The sequence below is a fragment of the Bubalus kerabau genome, chromosome 6 (assembly GCF_029407905.1).
Source record: "Bubalus kerabau isolate K-KA32 ecotype Philippines breed swamp buffalo chromosome 6, PCC_UOA_SB_1v2, whole genome shotgun sequence".
Lineage (NCBI taxonomy): Eukaryota > Metazoa > Chordata > Mammalia > Artiodactyla > Bovidae > Bubalus > Bubalus kerabau.
Window position 1 is genome coordinate 26,044,214 of NC_073629.1, and position 20,761 is coordinate 26,064,974.

The window sequence follows — 20,761 nt, forward strand, 5'->3', positions numbered from 1 at the left end:
ACACACACCCCTGCCTCCACCTCTGCACTAGCTATTTCCCTCCCCTGCCTCCATCACTCTACTCCCAGACAGTGCTATGACTCCCCCACTTCTTTCTTATTTTTGCTTTACTTCTTTACAGGACTCTGCTCTGATATTTGTTGTTGTTTAGTCACTAAGTTGTGTCCAGCTATTTTGCAACCCCACAGAATATAGCCCACCAGGCCCCTCTGTCCATGGGATTTCCCAGGCAAGAATACTGGAGTGGGTTACTATTGCCTTCTCCAGGGCATTTTTCCCTACCTAGGGACCACACCTGCATCTCCTGCATTGCGGGCAGATTCTCTACCGTCTGAGCTACCTGGGAAGCCCTTGCTCTGACTTCTTTATATAAAATATAAAGTCCCTTCCCAGTCATTATTACTGTTTATCCCCTCATCTTGCTTTACTCTTCTTCTTGTTTCTGATAGAGTATACAATTACCTGTTTATTCTGTGTTCCCAACTGCTAAAATAGGTACTCTATAAAGTTAGGAGTTCACTGATGTTTGCTCCTGTGGTCCTTTTACTAAAGTCATTGACAACTAGTAGGTGCTCAAAAAATGTTTGTGAAATGAATGAATGAACAAACTTAATTTTGTCACCTTTGCCTTTTTCGTGTCTCTCTCCTGAATTTCCTTGTGCTTTTTTCCAAAAGGAACCTCCCCGCTACACTCTTCTCTGTTGGAGAGGAAGAACAGAGGTGACCTCTGATTCTTTGATCTGTCCCTATCATTTCACTTTCCCTCACTGAATTCCATGATTGTTTGTTAATACTACCTCCTACCTCTCTATCTTGAACTTTTGAAGTGCTGAACCAAATCTTTTCTTTCAATGTCAGGCAAAGGAAAATAGAGTATAAAGCCTAGCACATAGAAAACAAAAATGAGTGCATGAGCGAGTGAACATACAAATTCTATAAATATTAAATACACAAATTAATATAGCCCCTTGAAGGCTGATAACCTTTGAAATAAAATTATGAAAAGTTCTATACCAGTTTATTGGGTGGAAAGATACCTTTTCTAAGCCTGACTGAACAGAAAAGCCTACTAAATTAACAGCCTATATTAGACACAAATGAGTAAATTCTGTGTTAAATTACAACAGCAGCAAAAGATGCTTTTGCTTAAAATGACATTTTCTTAATGTATAAATGTGTAGTTGATTTACCATCTTGTACCAATTTCTGCTATACAGAAAAAGTGACTCAGTTATATACATATATACATTCTTTTTTGCATTCTGTTCCATTTCAGAGTACTGAATACAGTTTCCTGTACTATGCAAGATGACCTTGTTTACCCATTCTATATGTAATAGTTTGCATTTACTAACCCCAAACTCCCAAACTATCTTTCCCTCATCTTTCTCCCCTTTGGCAACCACAAGTCTATTCTCTATGAAAAAAATGACAAGTTTTAAACATATTCAACCAATACTCTGGAAAGTCAGTGTGAATCAATCTGGACACCTCATGTTCATTCATCTTTGAAGCAGTTTGTGGGCGTTATCTTGATATATCTTGATTGTATAAGTTTCTTATTAGTTGTCTGTGATATTTGTTGCAGAATTGGGGTGCCCATGTGTAAAGTCAGGTCAACACGCATTCTGGCATGACTCTTGTCTTTCTGGTGGACTGACCATCCCACCCCATTGCCCCTGTACTGTATGGTAATAAAGAGCATTTCTAAAAGCACGGGTCTGCTTTCTTACAGAAGTCTTGAGCTGGAATGAAGTAGAACGAGCCTTCAAAGTGTTTACTTTTGAGAGCCTGAAACTCTCTGAGGTTGATGAAGATGGGAATCTAAAGCATTCTAAGATGATGTATGGGACAGATTCTGAGATGTTCAACATACCATGGGACAACCCTGCCAGATTTGCTAAACAGATAAGGCAACAATACATCATGAAAATGAATACCCAAGAAGCCAAACAGCAAACAGGTACACTGCCTGGAGGGAGCAAAAGGCATTCTTGCATTGTATGATTGTCGATTTGTCTAGTATTGTAGCTTATGGATCCGCTTTACTCTGCCTAGATGATGGAACCAAAGACAGAATTTTATTTCTGAATCAGAATTGGTCAACACCTATGCCAGATGATGCGCTCAACAAAGAACCATCAGATTGTCGTCAGCCTGGTAGTAACAAGAAATCCTTAGACTCTGATAATAGAGAACCAACAGAGCAGGAGAGAAACTTGAAGTCTCAGCTCCAACCTGAGATTCTGGGTGAGCAAATGTGTGTGTGTGTGTGTGTGTGTGTGTGTTTATATGTGTATAGATACTGATATAGAATGTATAAACCAAAAAAATTCAAGATACATTATTTAAATGCCTCCCTATTTCAGTTGAAAAACTGGTTCATATTGTTTTATTAATTAAACTTTGTTACTGAGTGTTATTCAGTAACTACTCATTTAAAAAAATTTATTGAAGTAGAATTGATTTACATTGCTTTTATTATACAGCAGATTGATTCAGTCATATATTTTTTCATATTTTTTTGCATTATAGGTTATTACAAGACACTGAATATAGTTCCCTGTGCTATATAGTAGGTCCTTGTCATTTATCTGTTTTATATGTGGTCGTGTGTATCTGTTGATCCCAAACTCCTAATTTATCCTCCTCTCCCCAAGTTTTTTTTCTATATTGGAAATCTATTTCTGTTTTGTAAATAAATTCATCTGCATCATTTTTTGGATTCCACATGTAAGTTACATTATATATTTGTTTTTCTCTGTCTGACTTATTTCACTTAATGTGATAATCTAGGTTCATCAATGTTATTGCAAATGACGTTATTTCATACTTTCTTTGGTTGAGTAATATTCTATTGTGTGTATTATATATATGCATATATGTGCGTTTTGTTTATCCATTTATCTGCTGATGGACATTTAGGTTGCTTCCATGTCTTGGCTATTGTGAACAGTGCTGCTATGGACATAGGAATGAGTGCATCTCTTGAATTATAGTTTTGCCTAGATAGTATGCCTAGGAGTGGGATTGCTGGATCATATGGTAACTATTCTTAGTTTTATAAGGAACCTCCATACTATTCTCCATAGTGGGTTTATTTACCAATTTCCATTCTCATCGATAGTTTAGGAAGGTTCTCTTTTCTCCACACCCTCTCTCGCATTTATTATCTGTAGAGTAAGTCCTCATTATTTCAACCCTTGTTTTTCAATGTATCATAAGGCCTCTTAAGTGACTCGTACTACCTTTGTAAATATAGTACAGTGACCAGAATTAAAACTTTTATCATTAGTGTTTCACAGGGTTATTGTGATTATATGCAAAAAAAATTATCCAAAATTACCCCCAATAGCAATAAACTGTGTAGTACAGAGCTTGGTACAAAATCAATACTCAATGAACATCAGTTTACCTGAACACCCTCCTGCTCAGGTAATTATTCTCATTGTAGAATAAATCATAATAAATATTGTAACATTAAGAGATATATAAGCATAGAAGAATATCAGGCTAAATTTTTATTGAGCTGTTTTACACACAGCTATCAGATTACTTACTTAAAATATGGTTCTGCTATTACCCTGCTTATAACCTTCAATGACTCCCTCGTTGTTGTTGCTAAGTCAAGTCTGACTCTTTTTGCGACCCCATGGACTGTAGTCTGGCCAGGCTCCTCTGTCCATGGGATTTCCTAGGCAAGAATACTGGAGTGTGTTCCAGGAGTGGGTTACCATTTACTTGTCCAAGGGATCTTCCCAATCCAGGGATCAAAACTGTGTCTCCTTCTTTGGTAGGCAGATTCTTTACCGTTCAGCTATCAATGGCTTCCTACTACCTACAAATAGAACCCAACTTCTTGGCTTGCTTTATACACTTCTTCAGCAGTACCAAATTATTTTCCCAAATCCTTTCCACTTTTTCACTTTTGTTCTCTTATCACATGCTGTAGTCAATATAATTAGACCCTATTTCCTCTAGGCAGCCTGCTCTTTTCTATCTCTAACTTTTCCCCACAATAACCTCCCACTAGAGTTGTCTTTTTGATTATACTGAGGTTCAAATGACACGCCCATGAAGCTTTGTTAGATGTGTTTATCTGGAACTGCCTTTCTTACCATTCCCATGCTCATAACTAATATATGCTTCCTTTATAGCATCAGTTATTTCCTACTCTGCTGTGCTGTGCTTTGCTTAGTCATTCAGTCATGTCTGACTCTTTGCAACCCCATGGACTGTAGCCCACCAGGCTCCTCTGTCCATGAGGATTCTCCAGGCAAGAATACTAGAGTAGGTTGCTGTGCCCCCCCTCCAGGGGATCTTCCCAACCTAGGGGTCGAACCCAGGTCTCCCACATTGAAGGCTGATTCTTTACCATTTGAGCCACCAGAGAAGCCCAAGAATACTGGAAGGGGTAGCCTATCCCTTCTCCAGGGGATCTTCCCAAACCAGGAATGCAACTGGGTTTGCCTGCATTGCAGGAGGATTCTTCACCAGCTGAGCTCCCAGGGATTTCCTACTACTTATAATGGTTATGCATATGCCTATATTAAGGCCTCCTTAATACTATAGCTTCTTAGAGATCATAAGTACATATGTTTATATTAAAAACCTTAACTATATACTACATCATAAAATAAATTTTCACAGATCAAAACTACAGAGTATGTTCTTGAACCACAAAAAAATTATGGAAAATATAGATGCAATAGGAAGAACAAATAAAATTAAAATTTTGGCCCTTTGAAAGATTTTTAAAATTGAAAATTTTTTAGTAAATGGCTGATCACAAAAAGAAGCATGAATTACTGTATTAAAAATAAAATTGTTTCAGGAATAAAAATCATTGGGGAAATAAAGAATCAGATTTCCCTTTGGTGCTATAGAAATTTAAAAGAGTAAAAGGATATAAGGGGCTTCCCTGATAGCTCAGTTGGTAAAGAATCTGCAACTTTATTTGAGTATGTCCAAAGATGATGCTATGAAAGTGCTGCACTCAATATGCCAGCAAATTTGGAAAACTCAGCAGTGGCCACAGGACTGGAAAAGGTCAGTTTTCATTCCAATCCCAAAGAAAGGCAGTGCCAGAGAATGCTCAAACTACCGTACAATTGCACTCATCTCACACGCTAGTAAAGTAATGCTCAAAATTCTCCAAGCCAGGCTTCAGCAATACATGAACTGTGAACTTCCAGAGGTTCAAGCTGGTTTTAGAAAAGGCAGAGGAACCAGAGGTCAAATTGCCAACATCCACTGGATCATCAAAAAAGCAATAGAGTTCCAGAAAAACATCTATTTCTGCTTTATTGACTATGCCAAAACCTTTGACTGTGTGGATCACAATAAACTGTGGAAAATTCTGAAAGAGATGGGAATACCAGACCACCTGACCTGCCTCTTAAGAAACCTGTATGCAGGTCAGGAAGCAACAGTTAGAACTGGACATGGAAAAACAGACTGGTTCCAAATAGGAAAAGGAGTATGTCAAGGCTGTATATTGTCACCCTGCTTATTTAACTTATATGCAGAGTACATCATGAGAAACACTGGGCTGGAAGAAGCACAAGCTGGAATCAAGATTGCCAGGAGAAATATCAACCTCTGATGTGCAGATGACACCACCCTTATAGCAGAAAGTGAAGAGGGACTAAAAAGCCTGTTGATGAAAGTGAAAGAGAGGAGTGAAAAGGTTGGCTTAAAGCTCAACATTCAGAAAACAAAGATCATGGCATCTGGTCCCATCACTTCATGGGAAATAGATGGGGAAATAGTGGAAACAGTGTCAGACTGTATTTTGGGGAGCTCCAAAATCACAGCAGATGGTGACTGCAGCCATGAAATTAAAAGACGCTTACTCTTTGGAAGGAAAGTTATGACCAACCTAGATAGCATATTCAAAAGCAGAGACATTACTTTGCCAACAAAGGTCTGTCTAGTCAAGGCTATGGTTTTTCCTGTGGTCATGTATGGATGTGAGAGTTGGACTGTGAAGAAAGCTGAGTGCCGAAGAATTGATGCTTTTGAACTGTGGTGTTGGAGAAAACTCGTGAGAGTCCCTTGGACTGCAAGGAGTCCAACCAGTCCATTTTAAAGGAGATCAGTCCTGGGTTTTCATTGGAAGGACTGATGTTGAAGCTGAAACTCCAGTACTTTGGCCACCTCATGTGAAGAGTTGACTCATTGGAAAAGACTCTGATGCTGAGAGGGATTGGGTTAGGAGGAAAAGGGGATGACAGAGGATGAGATGGCTGGATGGCATCACCAACTCAATGGACGTGAGTTTGAGTGAACACCAGGAGGTGGTGATGGACAGGGAGGCCTGGCGTGCTGCGATTCATGGGGTTGCAGAGTCGGATACGACTAAACGACTGAACTGAACTGAAAAATGAAATGAGTAAATTACTAGAAAAGTATTCACTCAAGAAGAAATATAAAACCTGACTATCTTATAATTATTTAAATAAATTAAGTCAATTTAAAACCTTCCCAAAGAAGACATGCCAAACTCAAATAATCTCATTGACTAGTGATATTAAACACTCAAAAAATAATAATTCTAAACACTCAAAATATAGTTCCAATCTTAGCAAAAATTAATTCCAGGAAATATAGAAGGATTATTCTCTTCTCATTTTATGAAACTAGCATCAGCCTTATAATAAAACTGTCAAGGGTAGTACAACAACAACAACAAAAATTAAAACTCAGTTATTCATGAACATATATGCCAAAATCCTGAATAAAACATAAGCAAACTGATCTAGCAATATACAAAATCATAATAGTCAGGACAAGTTTTTGTAAGAAGGAAACGCATACATTGTAAAATCAATTTAATTTATCAGTTAACACACTAAGAAAAATATAATCTCAGTGGATGGAGAAAAAATATAGCAATTTATGAAAAACAAATGAGCAATAGAGAGAAAACTTCTCTACCTTATAAAGTGTATTTTAAAACTTACTATAAGAAACATTATCTATCAAGATGAAAAGTTGAAAGGTTTCCCTTGATCAGAAGGTTATCCACTGTAAACTCTCGTATTTAGGATCACATTGGAGATGCTAGCCAACTCAGTAAGGTAAGAAAAAGAGATAAAGCTATAAATGTTGAAAAGAAGCAAAACTGTTATTATTTGTAAATTGTGTGTAAAAAAAAACCAGAACAATCCCCCAAAAAAGTCAGAAATTATATGAAGGTTTAATAAAGAAATGTGATTGTGAAATAACATGAGTAAGTTGTCTGAAGTGCTGGGACTTTTCTTTATCATTATTCATTATAGCAAGCATTTAAGTTTTTTGTACTTTTCTGTATTATTTCAAAATTCTAAAAAATGGTCACTGCTATAAAAGAATAGATGTTAAGTGAGTATGAGCATATCCTAATCCTGAAGATGAGGAAACAAAGACTCAGATGGGTTAAGGAACTTGTTCAACCACATATGAGCAGGAAGTCAGGATTCCAAAGAGGGACCCAAAGCAATGCTTCCTCCACTGTGTCTTGTGGCTTCCTCAGTTCTAAGAAATGCCTTGTGATGCATCTGATGGTTTAACCATATTCATATTCTCTTCTTCATGGTTATACATTCCCAATTTTGTTGCCTTTGGGACTTCCTAGGGCTGGTTGCTTACCTTCAGGGCAGGTGCCTTACCTTTAGGGTTGGTTCTCTATCTCCCTGTTCTAAATACCCTTACCTATTAGCCTAACTCACAAAAAAATTAACTTGAGATATTATGGCATTAGTGAGTCCTATTGGAATATAAATGTATGACAAAGAAGTCATTTTGAGTTAATATAGAGCCAGAATAAGCCAGGAGAGAGAGAAGGCCTGACGGGTTTTTTGTTTGTTTGTTTTATTTTGCCTTTTTTTTTTTTTTTTTTTTAAAGAGCAGTTGGTGCATAGCTTTCCTCAGGCAACTTTTGCCACCTGGTGGTCATACCACATAAATTTGTGTTCTGAGTCCTTGTGCAAAGTAAATGTTTATAGCAATTCCCTAAATCATCATGGCTAAAAATGCTATCATGGATGGTGTATCCTAGTGGCCAAGCAATCTTGAGAGCTGAACCCATGGCCTGTGAGGGATTCTACCTGATGTAGGCTGGCCTATGTCAAGGAATTGTTACATTTGGATGGAGATGGGTAGATGAACCTTGGTGCCTCACTGAGGCTATTAACATGTAAGGGAAATTTTTGTTGTTGCTAATCTTTTGTTTGTTTTTGCATTTTTCCCCTAACTGAGTCACATTTCTGAAGCAGCCACTTTAAATCTCTAAACAAAGCAGAAATTGTTCATGTATTTCCTGCACAACCACCTTAGCATCAAATACATAGAAAAGCCTGTTCCTGGACTTGAAGGGCTAAATACTTGTGCTTTTCTCAACCGAACAGTAGATTTCCATCTGAGACTGGTTTTGAACTTGACGGGGCCTATTGGATATTTATGAAAAACCTGAGAGTTGATAACCATGAGGCTATAGGTTTAGATGTGCCCTTTATGCTTGTTGAGTGTTTTTTTAATAAAGTAACTGCTTTGCAGAGGGATCTTGTTATCTCTAAAGTAAAACAGATTAGGAAAGCTGTTTTTCAAAGAGATGAGAATGCATCCATTTCCAGATGTGTCAAAAACTACTGAATCACACTGTCAAAGGATTATGTGGTTGAAGGAAGAAATCAGGAAGAAAGAAAAAGAATGACTTTTACTCTACTATTAAATAGAGTTCAGATTAGTCTTAGAATGTTCTTCCCTTTGACAACATATCTGATGCACAGTTTTTTAAAACATATTTTCTAAACTGGAGACTTTTTTTTCTATTGGATCCTTAGACACAGGAGGGAATATCAAGTCTCCTGGAAATCTGGCAGCCCATAGAATAGAATAACTTTTATTCCACAGATAGCATATCAATTGCTTCAAGTACACATGGGACATAATGGTCTATTTAGAGTTATAGTTGGCCTGAGTTTTCTCTTGAGTGTCTGTGTTATATAAATATTAAACTGAATTGAATTTATAGTTTTCTTATAAATCAAAATGGAACATTCATGCTGTTACCCTCACCAGCCCAAGGTGAGATGGAACTAGTAGCAAAAATATAAGTAGCTATGCTCTTAAAGACAAGTAAAACATTTGGCCTATCTTGCTTAGATGTAATTAGCTAGTCCCTCTAGAAGCCCAGATGTTCTCTTTGCCACACAATGAAAATTTAGATCTTGTGAAAGTGAAAGTTGCTCAGTCATGTCTGACTCTTGGCGAACCCATGGACTGTCATGGAATTCTCCAGGCCCGAATACTGGAGTGGGTCGCCTTTCCCTTCTCCAGGGGATCTTCCCAACCCAGGGATCTAACCCAGGTCTCCCACGTTGCAGGCAGATTCTTTACCAGCTGAGCTTATGCTTACCCCACAAATAAGCTTTTGTTGTAGGATGTCTTCCACATTTCTGCACTATTTGGCTCAATATTTATTTCCAGTTTTAATACATGATGTAGATTTCTCTCATTCAATCAAAAATATATATATATATATGTATTTACCAAGTTCCTACCATGTGTTGGGTGCAAAGAGTAAGGTAAGGGAAAATAGAAGTTCTTATTCTCCAGGAATTCACATTTGAGATGGAGAGACAGACAAATATTATTAGGCATGGATAAATGCCATGATCAAAAATCAAGCAGGATAAGAAGCAGAAGACTCTTGAGGAGGTGACAGTTGAACAGCAATATGAATGAAGGGTTTGAAACAGATGACTATCTAAAAGCAAAGCATGCTAGACAGAGAAAGAGTCAAGTTCAAAAACTTCAAGATGCAACAAGCAAGCCAGCGAGTCTGGAGTGGAATGAGCCAGGGAGAGTAGAAGGAGGTGTGGCTGGAGAGTCAAGCTGGAGCCATTTTATATATGACTTCCTCGGGCTTAATCTGCTATTATTCAGAGGGTGATAAAAAGTCAGACTGGCTGTCTTTGAGCAGTAAGACAGATATGTTACAAGATTTAATGCACCACTCCCCCTCAACTTTATTACTTTGATCAGATTTGGAATATGCTATGTCCTTGATTTCTTTCTTTCTTAGAGATTCACAGTCACAAGAGCATATTACAAATTCTGAAACTTTCACAGGAAAGGGTCTATTTATCCATGTGAAACTCATATACCATGGAATTCCTCTACATAACACATTTGTTAACTTTAAGATTTACTGAAACAGGATGATTCAGAAATCAACACCATCAGTCTGTTTCTTCCCTCTCCATTTATGGCCATGTGCTTGGTACTCAAGGAGGTTATCACAGTCCCAGTTATCATATAAGTCTACTCTTTGGTCACAGAGAGAGCTAGTGTGTCCATGATAAGGGGCCCCGTGGAACCCAGCTCCCTATTCATTTTATTCATTTAACTAACTTTTAAAACCTCTGTAAATCTGAAGATGCCCATTAAATGGGTTTTAAATTAATAAATTGTTAATGAATGGGTGAAAAGCTTAACGGGAGAGAGTATGGTATTGCTTCTTTTAGTAGGAGGTGATTTTGTCAGGTGGTTCTTCTTTCCGTACGTCCCTGCCCCTGTCCTAGTCTGTCACTCACAAGATACAAGTTTGAAAAGGCTTTGTGATAGTACCAGCATCATAACAGACAACTGTGTGGTGAGCAGCTGACATAGTTTAATCAGTAAATATTTGCAGCTTGTAAGATAAAAGTACATTGTCAGAAGCGAGCCATAGAGTCTGAAGGCAGAATATCTAATATATGATTTAGGAATGCATTATATAGGGAGCTGGGTTCTTTTCAAAGGACTTAGTATAACCTTTCTAGGTAGACACTAATTTAGAATTATTGACAAAAACACATTTTTGGAAGCATGCCTTTCAGGAATTACCTTTTCAGCACAGAAACATAGATCACATGGCAACAAAAAGGCACAGCATTGACCAAAGAGAGAACAAAGCCCAAACACAACTGGATGTTGATGTCTTTGATTTACAGAGCAGACCATGAACAATGAGATCAAAGATGAAGCGGTCACAAATGCTGATCTTCTTGAAAAGGTAGGGAATTATTGCCCTAAAAGTGTAGATGCCAGTAAGATCTGAGAAAACCATAACTAAAAAAAGAGAGAAACTTAGCAGGAAGGGGCTGATCCTAGAGGAGAAGGGTTTATTCAGACCGCCCCCCGCCCCCAGCTCAGTTCCAACTGGAGAGAAAGGAGTTAATTTCACCAGCCGCTCAAGCAAAACTTCCAGGCTCCATGCTTCTCTCTAGACAGTGTGGCTTGGCAACGTCACGAACACCTGCTGACCATACAGCTATGTAGAACTAATGCTGTCTTGAAGTGAGTTCAGAAAACCTGCCTATAATTGCTAACAGGACTCAGAAGAGTATAACCTAACAATAAAAATATTTAGATTATGTTGCCCATAAAAAAAAAAAGTCAAAGGCATTCTGGCAGCAGTTCTCTTAAAATGTTGCCATATGGATTTATACATATGCAGATTTCCCCCAATTAGATGGAGTGCATGCTGGTTAGTTGATGGAGTCCAAGAGGGCTTCATTTGGACTTAAACAAATTAAAGCTGAAATTGTATTCCTCTGATTTTTTTTTTAAGAAACCAAAGAAGATGACTGTAGAAGCCGAGTTAGAGGACATAAAGAAAACCCAGCAACGCAATCTAATGGACTGGAGTTTTACTGAACATTTTAAACCAAAAGTTCTGCTTCAGGTATTAATGGGCTATGAGTCTCATCAGATTGGTCTGGGGAGGCTCAGTGTGATTTAGAACAGTTCACTTCTAGGTTACTCTCAGATCTATTTCAGATCAATATTCCCATTTACTTCAGCTATAAAGTGAGTTTATTCCCAGACTGTGTGCTATACATGCCCAAAATAGTTTAAAATGTACTTTCTTATAGGATGTTTTTTTTAATGAAGTCTCTTAAGAAAAGAAAGAAGATATGTGCATGACTGCTGCACATGTTTTTAAAAAAAAAAAAAACACATAGTAATAAAAGTAAGATGTTATTGGGAAGCAACCTTATATTTCCCCATATTGCCTGTTAGCTCTCTTCAGTTTTCACATTTCTAAATATTTTCTGATGCAATTAACAATTCAATGTAAACTGTGATGGCTAACATTTATTGAGCACTTACCATATGCTGCTGCTGCTAGTCAATGATTAATATGTATTACTAGGTTATTTAATCTCTTCAGTAATCTTATGAAGTAGAAACTATTTAAATAGTAGAAAACTGAGGCACCTTAACCACTAGTAACTTTTGTCCAAGGTCACACTGGAAAGGGTCTCACTGGTTGATGAGTGAGAGAAGCAAGAGCCAAACAAACCCAAGAAATCAGACCCAGAACTTGTGCTCTTAACCACTATGCAAAATAATGAGTAACACTAAAGCAAGCTCTTTTTGTCAATTTTACATTTTACGCAAAAACTTTTACTCTTTTTTCTTTTATCCTTTGAATTTAAATTTAAATTAAATTTAATTTAAAATTTAAAATAAAATTTTGCATCCACTTATTTTTTAAAGCCAAAACATTGTGTAAAGAGTCTTGTGAAAAATACCAGGTCCCTCCCATGCCCATGGAGCTTTCCAGGTGGTTCAGTGGTAACGAATTTGCCTGCCAATGCAGGAGCCAAATCCCTGGGTCAGGAAGATCCCCTGGAGGAAAGAAATGATAACCTACTCTAGTATTCTTGCCTGGAGAATTCCATGGACAGAGAAGCCTGGCAGGTTAGTCAGTGGGGTCACAAAGAGTCAGACATGACTGAGCATGCACACTCCCATGCCATAACACAATTCCCAGAGGTAAAAATCTTCAGCGTATTTACTGGTTTCTTTTGTTACTTAACTCAGTTATCTCTAAATAACAAGATATTTAGTTACCATCATCAACTGACTCCCTCTTGAAAAAACAGCTTGCCCAACCCCATATAACACACACTGAGACATGCACGTACACTCACTCATTACTCTTATACATACATATACACACTCATAAACTCAAACCTTGTCATTCTCTGAAACTTTTAGCCATATCATAATTTTTATTAGATTTCAAGATTTGTCATATTTCAATTATATAAGTGCTATTCACAGCTGAAACAGTATGAAAAAGCAAAAAGATAGGACACTGAAAGATGGACTCCCCAGGTCGGTAGGTGCCCAATATGCTACTGGCGATCAGTGGAGAAATAACTCCAGAAAGAATGAAGGGATGGAGCCAAAGCAAAAAACCACCCAGGTGTGGATGGGACTGCTGATGGAAGCAAGGTCTGATGCTGTAAAGAGCAATATTGCATAGGAACCTGGAATGTCAGGTCCATGAATTAAGGCAAATTGTAAGTGGTCAAGCAGGAGATGGCAAGAGTGAACATCGACATTTTAGGAATCAGCGAACCAATATGGACTGGAATGGGTGAATTTAACTCAGCTGACCCTTCTATCTACTACTGTGGGCAAGAATCCCTTAGAAGGAATGGGGTAGTCAGCATAGTCAACAAGAGTCCGAAATGCAGTACTTGGATGCAATCTCAAAAACGACAGAATGATCTCTGTTCATTTCCAAAGCAAACCATTCAATATCACAGTAATCCAACTCTATGCCCTGACCAGTAATGCTGAAGAAGCTGAAGTTGAATGGTCCTATGAAGTTCTACAAGACCTTCTTGAACTAACACCCAATAAAAGATGTTTTCATTATAAGGGACTGGAATGCAAAAGTAGGAAGTCAAGAAACACCTGGAATAACAGGTAAATTTGGCCTTGGAATACAGAATGAAGCAGGGCAAAGGCTAATAGAGTTTTGCCAAGAGAACGCAGTGGTCACAGGAAACACCCTCTTCCAATAACACAAGAGAAGACTCTACACATGGACATCACCAGATGGTCAACACCAAAATCAGACTGATTATATTCTTTGCAGCCAAAGATGGAGAAGCTCTATACAGACAGCAAAAACAAGACTGGGAGCTGACTGTGGCTCAGATCATGAACTCCTTATTGCCAAATTCAGACTTAAATTGAGGCAAATAGGGAAAACCACTAGACCATTCAGTTATGACCTACATCAAATCCCTTACAATTATACAGTGGAAGTGACAACTAGATTCAAGGCATTAAATCTGATACAGAGTGCCTGAAGAACTATGGACGGAGGTTTGTGACATTGTACAGGGGGCTGTGATCAAGGCCATCCCTGAGAAAAAGAAATGCAAAGGAGAAAAGGAAAGATATACCCATTTGAATGCAGAGTTCCAAAGAATAGCAAGGAGAGAGAAGAAAGCCTTCCTCAGTGATCAATGCAAAGAAATAGAGGAAAATAACAGAATGGGAAAGACTAGAAAGCTCTTCAAGAAAATTAGAGATACCAAGGTAGCATTTCATTCAAAGATGGGCACAATAAAGGACAGAAATGGTATGGACCTAACAGAAGCAGAAGATATTAAGAAGAGGTGGCAAGAATACACAGAAGAACTATACAAAAAGATCTTCATTACCCAGATAATCATGATGGTGTGATCACTCATCTAGAGCCAGACATTCTAGAATGCAAAGGAAGTCAAGTGAGCCTTAGGAAGCAACACTATGAACACAGCTAGAGGAGGTGATGGAATTCCAGTTGAGCTATTTCAAATCCTAAAAGATGATGTTGTGAAAGTGCTGCACTCAATTTGTCAGCATATTTGGAAAACTCAGCAGTGGCCACAGGATTGGAAAAGGTCGGTTTTCATTCCAATCCCAAAGGAAGGCTGTGCCAAAGAATGGTCAAACTACTGCACAATTACACTCATCTCACACGCTAGCAAAATGATCTTCAAAATTCTCCAAGCCAGGCTTCAACAGTATGTGAACTGTGAACTTCCAGATGTTCAAGCTGGATTTAGAAAAGGCAGAGAAACCAGAGATCTAATTGCCAACATCCATTGGATCACAGAAAAAGTGACACAGTTCCAGAAAAACATCTACTTCTGCTTTATTGACTATGCCAAACCTTTGACTGTGTGATCACAACAAGCTGTGGAAAATTCTTAAAAGAGATGGGAATACCAGACCACCTGACCTGCCTCCTGAGAAATCTGTATGCAGGTCAAGAAGCAACAGTTAGAACAGAATATGAACAACAGACTGGTTCCAAATAGGGAAAAGAGTACATCAAGGCTGAATATTGTCACCCTGCTTATTTAACTTATATGCAGAGTACATCATGCAAAATGCCAGGCTGTATGAAGCACAAGCTGGAATCAAGACTGCCAGGAGAAATATCAATAACCTCATATATGCAGATGACACCACACTTATGGCAGAAAGCGAAGAAGAACTAAAGAACCATTTGATGAAAGTGGAAGAAGAGAATGAAAAAGTTGGCTTAAAACTCAGCATTCAGAAAACTAAGATTATGGCATCTGGTCCCATCACTTCATGGCAAATAGATGGGGAAACAATTGAAACGGTGAGAGACTTTATCTTTTTGGGCTCCAAAATCACTGCAGATGGTGACTGCAGCCACTTGCTCCTTGAAAGAAAAGTTTTGACCAACCTAGACAGCGTGTTAAAAAGCAAAAACATTACTTCGCCAACAAAGGTCCAGCTATGGTTTTTCCAGTAGTCATGTATGGATGTGAGAGTTGGACTATAAAGAAAGCTGAGAACCAAAGAATTGATGCTTTTGAACTGTGGTGTTGGAGAAGACTCTTGAGAGTCCCTTGGTCTGCAAGGAGATCCAACCAGTCAATCCTAAAGGAAATCAGTCCTGAATATTCATTGGAAGGACTGATGCTGAAGCTGAAACTCCATTACTTTGGCCACCTGATGTGAAGAACTGACTCACTGGAAAAGACCCTGATGCTGGGAAAGATTGAAGGCAGGACGAGAAGGGGACAACAGAGGATGAGATGGTTGGATGGCATCACCCACTCAATGGACATGAGTTTGAGTAGGCTCTGGGAGTTGGTGACGGACAGGAAAGCCTGGTGTGCTGCAGTCCACGGGGTCACAGATAGTCAGACACGACTTAGTGACTGAACTGAACTGATTCATAGCTGCACTGTGTAGTATCCTGGATTACATTTCCTTTTTATTTGTTTAGTTTGATAAACATTTGTCACTACTCTCCCCCAAATTCTCTACTTAAGAGTAAATCTCTGCTCAGTACATTCAAACCTAACAGATAGTCCATCAGTTGTGTTTTGTAAGCAATATCTTTCCTGTGTGTTCTGAACCTCTGCTTGTCCTCTACTTGTTTTCTGGGTTCACAGGGTCACAGGTGAGCAGGAATTTTGCCCAAGGATGGTGGGACTCAGAAACTGAGTCACACCCATAACTGACTTAGAAGATATTCAGATAACATTTGAGCCTTAGAGTTGATGCTGGAAAGGGTTGAAACTTTGAAGGATGTTGGGTGGGTGAATATATTTTATACATGGGAAAGATATGAATTTGAGAGGCTACAAGATAAACTGTAGGCTTCTCTGGTAGCTCAGCTGGTAAAGAATCCACAATGCAGGAGACCTGGGTTTGATCCCAGGGTTGGGAAGATCCCCTGGAGAAGGAAAGGGCAACCCACTCCATTATTCTGGTCTGGAAAATTCCATGGACTGTATAGTCCCTAGTGTCGCAAAGAGTCAGACTGACTGAGCAACTTTCACTTTCAGTCTGAACTGTTTTATGTTGAACAGTGTCCCTCAAAAGATTTTTTAGAATCCTTACACCTAGGACCTGAAAGTGGATTATTTGGAATTAGGGTGTCTAAATGATGCAATCAAGTTAAGATGAGATCATTATAGTAGGCTCCAACCAAATGTGATTTATGTCCTTGTAAGAAGAAGAAAATACCAACTAAAGACACACAGGGAGAATATTTTGTAACCAGAGAGGTGGAGATTAGAATGATGCAGATCCAAGCTAAAATTCACCAAGGATTGATGACCCCTGTCAGAAGCTACTATACAAAGCAGCAAAGGAAATTCTACCGGTTCTCAGAGAGAGCACGCTAGACAGTGGTGGTCCTGCCATCCCCTTTGCGGCCATCCTGGCCATATCCTTTGCCTCTATTTCCAGTTAGATACTGTCTTCTGCATCCCATGTTGCCCTCTCTCTTGGGTTACTCTCTTTTTGTGGGGGACTGTCTTTTCAAGTTACCTCCTGAGTTAACATAAATGGCAGGTAAATTTTTGAGGTGATGGATGTTTGAAAATACCTTAATTCTATACTTTTAACTGCCAGTTTGCCTTTATATAAGATGCTAAGTTAAAAAGTATTTTCCTTCAACATTTTGAAGCCATTCCTCAATAGTCTAGCGTTCCAGATTGTCCTTGAGAAAGAAAAAAACAATGAAATTCTGATTCCTGATCAGGTGAGTCTGTGTTTTTTCTTCTCTCTGTAAGGTCTTTAAAATTTTCTTTCTGTTCCAGTGTTCTGGATTTCCTGTTGATATGCCTTGATGTGTGGTTCTATTCTTAATACTGCACCGGGGAGCCCAGTATAATCCAGAAACTCTGAGCTTTACATTCTGGGAAGTATTATACAATCATCACTCTAATAATCCTCTCCCCTCCCTTTTCTTTAGTCTTTCTTCCTGAAACTCCTGTTGTTCTGGTATTGGACTCCTAGACTGAAGTTCCAATTTCCTTATCCTTTCCTTCCAAGTTTTCAACAGCTTTTCTTCTCATTCTGGAAATATGTCTCTGCTTTCATCGAATTTTTCTATCAAGTCTTCTGTATCTGTTGTTATAATATTAATATCATAAGGTTATATTTATAGTTACAAATTACATTTATAAAACATACTCTTCCCATTCCCTGGTACCGTATCTTCCCTTATCTCTATGAGGATATACTAAAGTCCTTTGAAGTCTTCTCCCTGAAAACTCCTTTCCCCAGGTTTTAACTATTTTTTTGTGGGGGAGGTGTCTTCATTTTTCACATTGAAGAATAGCATCTAGTGATATTTGCCTCTTTGTTTATATTCATAATGAGACACTAAAAAAATATAATAGGAAGTGCTACATAAAGTCAAAGTGGGGGAAAGCTGTCAATAAGCTGACCTTGTTGTTGGGTGATTTGGCTGCGGGGAGGTGGGGGGTCTTGAAAGACCTGTGAATGTTGATGTATTAATTCTATACTCTTGGGCCATTTAGAGCCTCTAGGGAAAAAAGTCTGATCTCTTCTCTTCCGAGACATAACTTGTCAGGGTTTTAGGAGCTGAATGATGGAGGAAATGAATTTCAGATTTCTTACCACCCAGTGTCTAGATCTGCACTGTCCAATGTGGTAGCCACTAGTCACATGTAGCTTCTGAGTACTTAGTAATTTTTATATTGATTACATATTGAAATGATAATATATTTTGACATATTAGGTTAAATAAAATATATGGTTTGATTTTACCTTAACCTTTAAAATATGACTACTATAAATTTTAAAAGTATGCACATGGCTCACATTTGTGGCTCACCTTATATCTCTATTCGACCATGCCAATTCAACTTTTATAGAATTCTCTTTTTTCTGTGGTATAGCTCTCCCTCAGTGGTGCCCAAGGTCCCTCCTCTTAAAAATACACAGGGTCAGCTTCTATAGTAATAATCCTCCTTTCTTCTGCTGATGAGAGAGATGGGCAGTACCCTGGCTGCTCAGAATGGTTGAGGCTTCTTAAAAGACATTAATCTTCCTATTTTCATTGCCACTTTCATTCCACTTTCAGAGGTACCTAACTCTGCCATTTCCGGAGCCTTTCTGTGTTTCTGCTCATAATGTTCCTTCAGGTCTCTCTTAAAACTAATCTTGGAATTTGATTTTCCATGTTCTGCTAAATCAGTTACCATTTATTCTCCTGCTTTCCAGCCTCCACAATGTTTCTTTTGTCTCATCTCCCTTGGGCTTCAACTTTGTGATATTAAAACTCGAATTTGACTGTTCCTTTAGTGAGGGGTTAGGAAGTGCATGTGTTTAATCTTTCATTTTTTAACTGGAAGTTCATTTCAGATTTTATTTTGTTTTAGCCTCTCCTCCTCACTCCATAGAAGCTTAACTTTTATTTCTTTTTAAAAATATATTTATTTATTTGGCTGCTCCAGGTCTTGGTTGCGGCATGTGAACTCTCAGTTGCAGCAGGTGGAATCTAATTCCCTGACTAGGGATCGAACCCAGGCCCCCTGCATTGGGAGCCTGGAGTCTTATCCACTGAACCACCAGGGACGTCCTGAAGCTTCACTTTTCAAGGTCACATGTAATTGTCCTGCCAAACCTAATGGACATTTCTTTGTATATCTTCCTTGACCTTTTCCTCACAAAGCTGATCACTTCCCCACAAAACACTGTTCACTCCCAGTTTCCAAAGCACCATACCGGATTCCTCCTCAGTGTGCCGTCTGGAATTTTGTTGAGTACTTCTCCTCTACCTACCATTTAAATATTGAAGTGCTTCAAGCCTCAGTCTCGAACTGTCTTCTCTCCTCTGTAAACATTCTTTTAATGATTTCATCTACTACATATGTCTAATCCTGATGACTCATAAAAGTTTATCTTCCAAATTATCTCTATCTTGAGTTCCACATTAGTGAATTTCTGATAGGCATCTTAAATATTTAGTGTCCCACATGAAGCAAGTAATTTTCCCACCTAAGCATGCTTCTCCCCTCATCCATCTCAGAAAACACCAGCGTCAAGCCAAAAGGCTGAGAGTCATTCCTTACTTCAGCTTTTCCTTTGTCGCACACATCTGGTCCATCATTGAGTTTTGAGGGTACACCTCAAAATACCTCTTGAGGCTCTTCACCATCTCCACTGCTGATACTTTAATCCAAGTTCCATCCTCCCCATCTACTATAATATCATCAGCCTATTTCACTCTCTCTCCACTCTAATCCCTTATCTCCATATCAGGTGTTCCATCAATTGCTTCTTAAACACACATCTCTGAACTCCAGACTCCTCTGTAAAAATCGTAATCATATTTTAAAAAAAAGTCTTAGCTATCTTGTTCGTTTTGTTTTTTTGTGAATGTCATAGGTCTCCATTTTTAATGAAAAACATAATTAATGAGAAAAATGTCTAAAAGAAAAGAAAAGAAAAAAAAAGAAAAATATCAATACATGATAATCAGTAAAAGCCAAGTTTTTTAAATGTATTGAAGTATAGTTGATTTGCAATGTTGTGGCCAAATTTTTAAAAAGGAAAAGAAATAAATTGTATGAAACTTTATCGAATATTAATTGAGAACACCAATACATTAATCAAAAATATAAGTTTGATTGTCTGTTTTTCTAATTTAAAATCTGAAAGGAATTTGCCCAAAAAAGTAATGGATAGGACCCCCACAGAGTAAAATGTTTTAAATGCAAAAATATTTACCATGTCAGGACTTCCCTGGCAGTCCAATGGTTAAGACTCCATCCTTCTACTGCAGGGGAGCATGGGTTTGAGCCCTGGTCAGGGAACTAAGATCCCCACAGCTGCACTGTGCAGCCTAGAAAAAGAGAGAAAGAAAACAAATTTACCATATATGTGTTTCTTGTATTGGCTCTCAGGGACCAGTTGTAAAAATTCAAATGCCGCTTCATAAGGGCATATAGGGGATTAGATTGGAGAGTAAATGTATTATTTTAGTTATACTACCGTGCGCAATTGACAGCAAAAGTAAAATAGTCCTTTCCTGACATAATATGCAATTCCATGCCTTCAGATCATCCAAACAGTGGAGAACAGAAAGCTGCCTCCACCAAATTGATATGGACAAGAAAAACAAAACAAAACCCCA

The 20,761-nt window shown here is 38.3% G+C and overlaps 1 protein-coding gene across 1 annotated transcript in view; it reads left to right on the top strand.

Annotated features, from left to right (window-relative positions):
• The window catches only part of LOC129654860 (sperm-associated antigen 17-like), a 330,465-nt gene that overhangs the window by 181,492 nt on the left and 128,212 nt on the right, over nt 1-20,761 (top strand). The window contains exons 8-11 of the mRNA XM_055584600.1: nt 1,736-1,963; nt 2,059-2,250; nt 10,980-11,041; nt 11,600-11,713. Coding sequence (XP_055440575.1) covers nt 1,736-1,963; nt 2,059-2,250; nt 10,980-11,041; nt 11,600-11,713 — 596 coding nt within the window. The remainder of the gene's footprint in view (nt 1-1,735; nt 1,964-2,058; nt 2,251-10,979; nt 11,042-11,599; nt 11,714-20,761) is intronic.